Source organism: Vombatus ursinus, unplaced genomic scaffold (genome assembly GCF_900497805.2).
Source record: "Vombatus ursinus unplaced genomic scaffold, bare-nosed wombat genome assembly UNPS02014775.1, whole genome shotgun sequence".
NCBI lineage: Eukaryota > Metazoa > Chordata > Mammalia > Diprotodontia > Vombatidae > Vombatus > Vombatus ursinus.
The window spans coordinates 4,502,198-4,513,682 of NW_020954553.1; the positions used below are offsets into that span (position 1 = coordinate 4,502,198).

At 42.1% G+C, this 11,485-nt stretch overlaps 1 protein-coding gene across 2 annotated transcripts in view; it reads right to left on the reverse strand.

Moving 5' to 3' along the window:
- LOC114044738 (zinc finger and SCAN domain-containing protein 20-like) overlaps positions 1–11,485 on the reverse strand; it is a 28,256-nt gene that overhangs the window by 15,476 nt on the left and 1,295 nt on the right. For both annotated transcript variants that reach the window (XM_027864376.1, XM_027864375.1), the window contains exons 2-3: positions 4,461–4,942; positions 242–428 (exon numbers count right to left, since the gene is read on the reverse strand). In XM_027864376.1, coding sequence (XP_027720177.1) covers positions 242–428; positions 4,461–4,847 — 574 coding nt within the window. In that variant the 5' untranslated portion in view covers positions 4,848–4,942. The remainder of the gene's footprint in view (positions 1–241; positions 429–4,460; positions 4,943–11,485) is intronic.

The window sequence follows — 11,485 nt, forward strand, 5'->3', positions numbered from 1 at the left end:
ATCTTCAGAAGGCCAGGACAAAAATGCCAGTCATACATGAGGGTAATCACTCATAGGAACAAAGACAGCATCCTCTTGGGTGATGACACTTGGTCAGTGACAGGAAGGCTAGATCTGTGTGTTCTCCCCCTCAGCACCTCCTCCCCAGTCCCCCCTCCACCTTCTTCTCCAAACCATGGATCCCTCTATCTAGCATAGGCTACTCCCCAAGCCATCTTAGAATACATTCTCTGCTTCTCACCACTCTTGTGCAGGGGCTTGGGCTCCTCCATAGGGCTCAGTTGCTCCAGTGGTTCCCAGTAGGGCCTCTGCATTCTCTTCTCCTGGGACGCTCCCTCTGGCTTGATCTCTGCTGAACCTAACTGGAAGCTTCGTGACTCCTGTGCTGTACCCAAGGGTGCTGGCAATTCAGAAAGCACTTCCTGTCCCTGTATACAAAAGGCGACCTGGCGATAGCATACTTCCCACCACTGAAGCTCTTGTGGTCAGGGGATTCTTGGTGAAATCAAAGTGAAAACCCCCATAAGGAGACAGAGGAACCCAGGACGGAGGAAGAATAATTAAAGTGGCAATGATGCTCGCTGTGACCGCCGCCCAGTGCTTTACAGCTGACATACACCACTTTACCTGTTGTTACCTCGTTTAATACCCACAATAATCCTGGGAGATAGGTAGAGCAACAACTATTGTTCCCACTCTACAGAGGAGGATACTAAGGCTTGGGGCTGCTAAATGATTTGCCCAGAGTTGCCCACTACTAAACAGAAGCATTGGAACTCAAACCCAAGTCTTCGGACTCCAAATCCAAAGATCCGCCCACTACACCACACTGCCTCTTTAATCAAATCTATTTTATTCTGAGGAAAGCAATTTGTCATCTAGAGCTTTTAAAGAAAGAGAAATCAGGTCTAGGGTAGGCGGGTGCCCTAAAATCAAGTTTTCAATCCTTTGCATTCCTGTCCAGTAATCAGGTAATCAAAAATCCTTGTTGAGCACTTACAGCATGAGCAAGGTACTGTGTTAGGCGTCATGGAGGGAGAAAAAAGATATGCTCATTGCCCTCAAAGAGCTCAGTTGCCTTAAAGAGACTGGACATATGCATATATGCATATATAATAACACACTCTCAGGCACAATATACTAAGTGCCAGACAAGTGGTGCCAACACCGTATGTTATAGGTGCTCAGAGAAGGGGGAGATGATATCTGGCCGAGGTAGTCAAGGGAGACTTCAAGGGGGAAGATCTGAATCGGGCCTTGAAGGATGGGTATCGTGACAGTCAGACAGAAGGTCATGGGTATCCTTGGGCGGGGAGGCCAGTATGAACAAAGGCCCCAGAGGCTTTTAAAGCATGAGCCATATTTAGCGGACAGTATACTGACCACTTTGGCCGGAGTATAGGACATATGTAAAAGAGTAGGGAAGTCTGGGAAACCTAGATCGGGGGCTGACTGTGAGGGATCTTGAAGCTGCAGGCTGATTTTATCATGTTGGCAATGGGGGAGTTGCTGCTTGGGAGGGGCATGAAACCCTAAACTATTATGACATAGGCCACTCCCAAGCAGGTACATCATGTATAGGTCCTGCCTATATATACCTGGTACCCAACACACTGCTAAATGTCATAGGCTGAATTGGGTCCTGTGTCTTCACCTCATAAGGCCAAACTGGAGTGGTCAGATCCGAGATTGCCCTGGGAGTCCATCCTGGAGTAGCCCAGGATTAACCTTTGTTGGGAACACTCTACAGAGGACAGGGTGACTATGAAGCGTCTCTGGATACTTTAGTTTCGGTAATGGTGGGACTGGAAGAGATAGAACAAAATCAGATCCAAACTTGCTGATCAAGGGGATGGCCTAGGCAGAGGAGAGCCAACAACGCAGTAAGCCCTAGGGAAACTTTCTAGAGTTGGCTGTTCTCACTGCTACCAGTACTATTGTCTCACAGTCCCAAGATTGAACACGCCTCCTACAATGTCACTTTCAAATAAGGACAATTTAGAGTTGCTCTGAGCCCTTCTATACACCTTGGTCTGGATTCATAACTATATGAAACTTTAAAGCAAGGGGAGAAGACTAAACGTCAGTAACTAAGCCAGTAACTCTAAGACATCTGTGAGACTTCTTTTGGATCTGGGTATATGCCATGGGACTCACAATTAATATAAATTAAGAACCGAAATTATTCTTAGGTACAATTCAGATATCTAGAGGACTCAAAGTCTGTCCTCCCCAAGGATCTGAAGCCCTTCTTTCAGAGGGAAAGGCAAAGGCCCTGATCTTAATGATCTCTACAGCATAAAATGCCATGACCCCCAAATTCATTTTGGCCAAGACAACTCTAAAAGAACAAAGCATACATTGAGTCATTAAAAATTTGTAGTCCAAAACTTCCCAATAGGCAACAAGGTAAGGATAAGAATGGAAAAGGTCATAGATCATAGATTTAGTACTGAAAGAGACCCTAGAGGTCATCTAACTCAGGTCACTCATTTTGTACTCAGTAGGTACTGAAGCATATTCATTTTATAGAAAAAGAAAATGAAGCTTACTTGGAAGATCCAGGATTTGAACTCAAATCTAGCACTCTTCCCAACCACATTTAGTTTTCACAACAATCAATCAAGCCTTAATTAAGGACCTACTAGGGCCTAGGCATAAAATTAATTAGGACAAGTGGGAAGGGACCTCGTTGATATTCCTAGAACTTAGTATGGGAGGTCAGGCAGACTATGGGATACAGGATGACTCAAAAAGTATTAGAATTACTGCTGGGGACCCTTGTGCTTTCACTAACCAAAAAATACAGTGCTAAGTGTGAGAATAGTACGCTACATTTAGCAGTCATTGCCATGAAAGTGACCACTTTGCAATATATCTAAGGTGTTTATAAAATATGTCTGGGAAAGAAATTGAGCTTCCTATGAAGTGAGTCCGTGGCATTCTGCTTTCCATGTCAGAAATTTAAGGTCAGAGAAAATGGGCCTGAGGGATGCACAGGTACGAGAGTTTAAGGATGTATGGACAAACAAGTATTTCAAGAGTAATCCTTTAGGTGCAATAAATATTTCTATTAGCAATAAATACAATATAATGTTTACTGTATCTTTAGGAGTGAGGCTAGTCCAATTAAAATGTGAGTAGAGAAGGGAGAAATCAAGGTCCATTTGCCAGGACAGAATGCAAGATTATCTTATAATTCTTCAAATGAATGGAGAAATGATGTATCTTTGATGAACTGTGATACATTAAACAAAATGTGTGTGACTGTATCTTTGTGCATGTGTAAATGTGGAATTCTCTCTGCAGGGTTTCCTGGAAGAAATTATTAAATAGCATTCCCATGAATTAAGGCCCGGCCATGTTTTCACTATCTTCTACCAAGAAATAGCTTCCTTCCCCCTCTCCAAATCCTATTCTAACCCTTCAAGGCCCAACTGAAGTGCCACCTCCTCCATGGAATCTTTCCTAACTATGTAGTAGCCTCCTGTTCTTTTCTTCAAATTCTTAGTCTGTGTCCAGTCAGTAAAAATGCTTTAGCAGTTAACTGACATCTGTTTGATGTTTTGTCTTCTTTTGCCAACTTGATCATAAGTTCCTTGAGGACAGGTATTCATTCCTAGACTTCTTTTGTATCCCCCACAATGTCTAGTGGGTGCTCAATAAGTATTTTTTAACTAATTAGTTCAATAGTATTTTTGTTTGTTTGTTTTTCTCTATCTGGTGAAGGAAGTCTAGTCAAAAGTGTTGTATCACCTAGACCCCCACATAAGAGAACTGAAGGTATGTATATTATCTAAATTAAAAGCTAGGAGCTCATGCATGGCCCACTTCAGGGAACCAGGTAATCTCTCAAGAGAATACCTAGGCTCCTGTGTTTCTCAATTTAACTTTAGTTTGATTATTCTGTCACCAGGACAATATAACTCTAATTCAAAAGCAAACTGTGCCTAAGCCCCATCCAGGATAACTTTGGCTCTTCAAATCTAGAGGCTAAGGTAACAGATTCCAAGTTATTGGGCTGAGGGGCAGAGGTTATCCAGAACTGAGGGTCATGGCTACGGAAGGTACTATGGTGGGCACAGAAAATATGTACTTACACAATGATTAAAACTAAAGGCACCCCCATGATACAGCAAAGACGCTTGAACTGAAACTTCAACAGAGAGAGAAGGAAAATCCCAAGATTTTCTACTGCCCCACCTACTGCTCAATTGCGCTGTCTTTCCTAAAAATAATACCTTGAATTTCCTTTCTAATTGTTGTTGCATCCTCACTCATTTTGTATTTAGAACAACCCTCTGAGGACAGAGCTAGCATCCTCATTTCACAAATGAAGAAAATGAGGCTCAGAGAAATGGAGTGCCTTGCCCAGTTGGCTTGAGGTTGAGCTGGGATTGGCACCCACATCTCCCACTTCCTAGAGCAATGCTCTTTTCATTAGCGCATGCCGCTCTCACCCGCTGATCTGGTCTCTTGGGCTTTTTCTGCCAAGCCTCCACCAGGGTCACTGCCTGCTCTGTGTTCTTGGGATGATGGTCCCACACCCAGGCCTGCAGCTCCTCTGGCAAGATGCTCAGGAACTGCTCCAGGACCAGGAGTTCCAGAATCTGCTCCTTTGTCCGTTTCTCTGGCTTCAGCCACAGACGGCAGAGCTCTTGGAGGCGGAAGAGCACTTCATGAGGCTGAGCGGACGGTTCGTACTGGAACTGCCTGAAGTGCTGGTGGGAGGCTTCAGAGTCAGGGTCATATCCCCAGAGATTAGGGTCCTGACCCAAGCAGGAATTTTCCTCCAGTTTCACTAATAGGAACTCCTCCTGATATGATGGGGCAAGAACAGCGGCCATTGTTTGTCTTGGGGGGAGATCAGCCTTGCTCCAGAGCAGGCCTGAATTCTAAGACTCACATCTCTGTTTGTCTGAAAAATCACTTGGAGGTGCTCCTGTAAGACATGGTGGGGGGAGGGGGGAAGGGGAACAAGGAGGGGTGAGATAGAGAGAAAGAGAGGACTGAGCAGGAGAAAAACAGGAAAACAGAAACCTAATTATCAGGTCCCTTAAGAGTTCCTCTGTATTTGGTACAAATTATTTGCCTTGTATTTATTACATTTGAAGCAAATGAACATTAATAATATACTTTAGTAAGATAGACAAATAAAGTATTTGAAAATAATTTGAAAACAGATTCACAATTATTTACAGTATCAAAGACTAAACAGGATGGAATATACAGTGTACCTATGGGAATTCAGTTATTGTTCAGTTGTTTTTCAGTCACATCTGACTCTGTGTGACCCCATTCTGTGGTTTTCTTGGCAAAGATACTGGAGTGGTTTGCCATTTCCTTCTCCAGCTCATTTTACAGATAAGGGAACTGAGGCAAACAGGTTAAGTGACTTGTCCAGGGTCACACAGCTAGTAAGTGTCTGAAGCTAAATTTGAACTTAGTATTTTCTGACTCCAGTAGACAGGTTGGCCTCAAAACATGTTATATATATTGTCTGAAATTGTGTATTGAAAAAAAAAGGTGTTGATTTTATTTGAGATGAATCGGCCTGCTTTGCTGCTGTTCTCTGTATATGAGATTCCATCTTCCCCTCAGGTGTCATTGCATAGACTGTCCCCCATGCCCAGAACATTCTTTCTCACCCTGGAATCCCTAATTCCTTTCAAGGATCAGCTCACGTGCTGCCTCTTTCAAGAGATCTTTCCTGATTTTTTCAATTGTCAGTGCTCCCCCACTGGATGAAACAGATCACTTTGTATTTAATTATCTATGTACATGTTGTTTCTCACCTATAGAATGTAAGTTATTTGTGATATTACATGAAACAGAGACTGCATCTGCAGTGCCTGGCACACAGCAGGTGCTTAATAAGGGCTTGTTGAACTAACTTGGCGAGTGAGTTCCGAAGATGCTTTCTCTCATCTCTTCTTAGAAAATTTGACTCTCCTGCCCTATGAAGTTGAAAGGCTATGAACCGTGAGAATAGTCAAGTCTGCTCAGTTATTCTGAGTGCACATAAGGAAAGTACGTCATCAGTGGTCAGAAGGTATGAACAATTTTGAAAAGAAGAATGGTGAATTAGTAACAACTATATGAAGAACTGCTCACAGTCACTAGTAAGAGAGAGGCAAATCAAAACAACTTTGAGGTTTGACTTCATATCTGAACATCGTCAGTGCCGGAAGAGTTGTGGAAAAGTAGGCACACAAATACACTGCTGGTGGAGCTGTGATTGGTCCAACTATTCTGTAAAGCAATTTATGATTATGCTGAGAAAGTAACTCAAAGTATCTAATTTCACTAAAAATAAAACCTTTGGCCCAGAGATTCCCCACTCACTGCAAGGCATATGCCTCCAAAATGTCAGTGATAAAATGGTCCCAGATACAACAAAACATTTATAGCAGCTCTTTTTGTAGTAGTAAAGAACAGAAGATGCTCATCAACTGGGGAAGAGCGAAACAAGTTCTGACAGAGGAATGTAATGGAATATTAATTAGATGTAAGAAATAATGACTCTAACAACTACAGAGAAGCTTGAGAAAACTCACACGGCCTAATGCGAAAGGAAGCAGATGCAGGAATACAACATAACCCAGTGATTATAACAACATAAATGGAAATAATTATGACTAAGCTTGGCCCCAAAGAGATATGAAAATGCACCTTGCTCCCAGGACACAGCCTAGGAATGTAAGTCTTGGTCAATGTAGTTGATAGTTTTGGTTCTATTGTCACTACCCCACCCCACTCCCTTTTAATTGGGCAGTTAGGTGGTGCAGTGCATAGGGAGCTAGGCCTCAGATACTTACCAGCTTCCTGACCCTGGGCAAGTCATTAACCTCTGTTTGCCTCAGTTCCTCATTTGTAAAAACAGGAATAATAATAGCACCTCTCAGGGTTGTTGTGATGATCGAATGGGATGCTATTTTTAAAGTGTTTAGCCCAGTGCCTGGCACACAGTAAATAGTTTATTATTATTATTGGTTATAAAACGGCTTTCTGGGAGGGAAAAGGGAGTATTATTTTGGGAAATGAAGGTGATATAAAAACAAATAATACCAATACAAAAAGATTGTTGAAAGTTATCTCTGGGATAACAGAGACCTAAGTCAGAAAAAAAAAAACTTTAAAGAATTAAATAAATACCGGGATATCTACTTAGCTAGAAAAAAGGAACTGAGCTCAATTCCAGAAGAGTCAGACAGCACTGACTGCTCAACACTAACACTGACCCTGGAGGAGCCACCATGGTCTCTATCCTTAAGCACTGATAGGTTAGTAGAGGGTGATAAAATCCACATAAATACAAACTGTACAAATGTAAGTAACAAGATAACAACAGTAATTCATGTTTCTATAGCTTTTTCACATTTGTAAAACACCTTCCTTACAACCACCCTTTGAGGGTAGATAGCGCCAGTATCAGCCCTATTTTCCAAGTGAGGAGAGTGTATGCGCCCCAAGAGATGAATTCTGCATAGTATACTTAGAGACATACATAGATGCACACAGTAACTATGACTGCACAGGCATGATTGCAGGTGGAGGAAGGAAGCGCAGAGAGCGTGGGAACTGGAGTCAGGTCATTAAGCTGGAGAGAAGGTCTCCGGGAAGATACTGAACTTGAAGAAGGATTCTGGTGGGGAAGGGTTCGGTTGGGCATTCTAGGCAGAAAGGGTCATACTACTCTTGTCTCAGAAGCAGAAGGCGAGGGAAGAGAAAGAAGTCCTGCTAGCCAGATTGAATACTATACACCGAGGGGTTATAGGAAATGAGGGTACTCAATTAACGGAAGGCCTGAGCAGCAGAGGGCTTTAAGTTCCACTATGAGGCATTCTAATTTGCTCAAAGGAGTAACTGGGTCCCATACGAGAATCCTAACATGGGAGTGACATACTAAATTATAATAAAGAGAATCCTTACAGATTTATAAGGGAAAGGGGGAGAGACAGGGAGCCTGGGAGAGAGGTTGTTCAAGTAACAATAAAAGCAGTTGACATTTAGAGAGCACTTTAAGGTGTACAAAGTACTTTATATACACTCTCTCATCGGATACTCACAACAGCCCGTAGGTGCTGTATTATCACCATTTTACAGAGATGAAAACCAAGGCTCTGTTGCCCAGGGTCAGATATAGCTAGCATGTCTTTGGTGGGAGTGTGGTGGGAGGTGGAAGGAAGCTAGCACCCTGTTTGAGGGCCATATTTCATTTTAAAATATTTCACTTCATACGAAATGGAAAAAGTTACATAACCAGAATCTAATTTAGAAAAATAAACAAAAGAACAAGGTGACAGACTAGTGTGAGGGTCAAAGGCTTGAGTGAAGGTAAAGATAATACCTGAGAGATTTAAGAAGAGTTGGGATGAGGACGGGGGGTTGTTCAGGAGGGGGGGTCATTAACTAGGGGAGAAGGAAGGAGAAAGAGACATACTGAAGAGTGTGGACAGATCCATCCTCTGAACCACCCACTGGAGAGACTCTGTGGCAATTTTCATCTTGAGTTTGCAGAACAGAACAATTCAATTCAAATTTCCCTTGACAAAAAAATGAATTAAGTGATTCCTTGTGTTAAGCACTATATTCTAAACTGGAAGAAATACAAAGTTCAGATAAAACATGAGCCATGTCCTCATAGAGACTGCAATCTAAAAAGGAGGTACAGTACAAACAGAACCAATATTAAATAATACACTGTCATTACATAAGATAGATGCAAGCAAAATGCTGTGTGAGGTTCAATGGAGGAAAGAGTATTATCAATAGGGGGCTAGAGAAATTAAGGAATGTTTTCTGGAGAAGTGGCATTCAAGTTAGACTTTAAAGGACAGCTAAAAATCCAACAGGCAATGGGGGAAGGGAGGACAATTCCCAGAATAGGAAACAGCTTAAGCAAAGGTTCAGAGGTAAGAAAAGGCAAAGCATGAGTCCAGTTTGGAGTCCTGAGAACATGGGAAATGTAATGATAAGGTTGGGTGGTGCCAGAGCATGGATGGCTTTGAATGTCAGGATTCAGAAGTCTAAACTTGATCCACTAGAACAAGGGAGGGGAACTTGCAGCCTAAGGCCACGTGTGGCCCTCTGACTGAATTCAACCTTCACAGAACAAATCCCCTTAATAAAAGGATCTGTTCTGTAAAACTTGGACTCAGTCAGAAGGCCACACGCAAGGACCTAGAAAGCCATGTGCAGCTTCGAGGCTACAGGTTCCCCACCCCTGCACTAGGACATAACTAGGTTTCTGAGCACCAAAATGATATTAGATTTATGCGTTAGTGGCAAGAAGGCTAGACTGGTAACAGGGGAGGAAGGAAGGCAGGGAAATGAGTAGGTAGTTAAAAAGAGAAGGAATGAGAAATGTTTGGTCTGGAGAAGAAAAGACTGAGGGAGGGCAGGATAAAAGAAAAAAATGTCCAATAATTAGAGCTACCCCAGAGTAAACTGGGCTGCATTAGGAAGTGGTGGCCTACTGCTCACCGCAGACTTCAACTGGATACTGTAGTATCACTTGTGGGGAGTGCTGTTCAGGAGTGGGTTGGAAGAGATGATTTCTAAGGTCCCTCCAGGTCTGAGATTATATGATTCTATGACCCCTTAGAAGTCAATAGGTGAGTAGTAATGAGGGCCTCTACACTTAGGTTCTGGCAGTGGAAATAAGGAGGGATGGTTAAAGGAGATAATGAAGAAGTAGAATTAATAGGATTTGGCAAGTAACTGCTTAGATAGGAGCAGGGCCTGGAACTGTGGTTTCTTAGCTTATAGGACACTCCTGGTGAAGAAACTCTCAGTACCAGTTCAGATTGGCACCTTTTCTCCTTCCTCCAGTCTTAGAGGGCTGCCTGAAGCACTAAGAAGTTTAAGTGACTTGCCCAAGTATAGCAGTATAGCTAGTATATTAGTATACATATATAATATATATATGTGCTGCTATACTAGCTATACTGCTATACTTGGGCAAGTCACTTAAACCTCTTAGTATATATATATACACACATATATACACATACATACATACATATATGTATATATATATATGTATATATAGATATATAAAATAATAGAGCCAGTATAGAAGAAATGGCCCTTGAACTCAGGGTATTCCTAGTCTTGAGGCCAGCTCTGTATCCACTAACATGAGAAAGGACACTAGGATTTTGTATGTGGGGGTCTAGGTAAACTGTGGGGTCTTTGACAGAAATAGTGAAGTCAGAAGGAGGTACAGATCTTTTGGGGAAAGATGAGAAGCTGGACTTTAGACATACTTAGTTTAAGATAATAGGAGGATATCCAAGCGGAGATTTTATCTAGGCAGTTTAAGATGTAACTCTAGAATTCATCTAGGCTGGAGAGAAATTTAGGAGTTCTCTTCATAGGTTTGATCACTGAAGCCCTGAAAGCTAATTAGGTTGCTGAGTGAGAGAATATAGAAAGAAAAGAGCCAATGGTGGAAGTTGGGGAAATATTAAAGAGTAGATAGAGGATGATAAATCAGCAGAGACAGGGAAACAGCAGTTTGAAAAGCCAAAGGAGGACAGAGTATCTACTAGGAGGGAAGTGGTGAACAATGTTAAATGCTACAGAGAGGTCAAGGATAATGATTGAAAAAAAAAGTCATTGAATTTGGTAATTAGGTCACTGGTGACCTTCAGAAAAGTAGAGACAGAAACCAGATTGCAAGAAGCTGAGAAAAGAGTGAGCGTTAAGAAAGAAGAAGTAAGTAGAGATTTTTTTTTCCCCCAAAAAGCTTGTCTGAGAGAGAGAAGAGATGGGTGACTTTGGAAGGATTCAGTAGAAGAATTAACAGAAGATTGTTTTTAAGAATGGGGAGACCTGAGCATGCTTGCTTCTTGAATGAATAGATGGGAAGGGGCCAGTGGAAGAAAGATTCAATGTGAGAGAAAGGAGGAAGGGAAGGACGGAGAGTGATGGAGGATGAAGGAGGAAGGGAGGGAGGGAGGAAGGAAGGAAGAAAGGAGGAATAGGAGGAATGGAAGGCATAAAGGAAAGAAGGGAGAAATAAAGGAAGGAAGGAGGAACAGAGGGAAGAAAGGAAGAAAAAAAGAAGGAAGGAGGAATGGAAGGAAGAAAGAAAAAAAGAAAGTTAAGAAGAAAGAAAAGGAATGATGGTTGAGACAAGGTCCTGGAAGAGATAGAGAGGATGAAACCAAGGGCACTGATATGGTCTTAGCAAAGAAAGCCAGATTGGCACAGTGAGTAGAAAGGCAGCCTTGAAGTCAGTTAGATTTAGGTTCCAGTACTGCCCCTACCATCTTTGACCACAGGCAAATTACTTAACCTTGTAGCATTCCAGGTAACTCCCTAAGGCTGTGTTACAAAAGGGGTTGCCAACCAAAAAGGAATAGGGTTACTTTTGAGAAAAAAGAAGAGAGAATGTGTTATGATGCTAAGATTTAAAGAATGAATGAGGAAAACTGAGGGAACTCTGGGAACATGACCTTAATCTACTCAGTAAAAT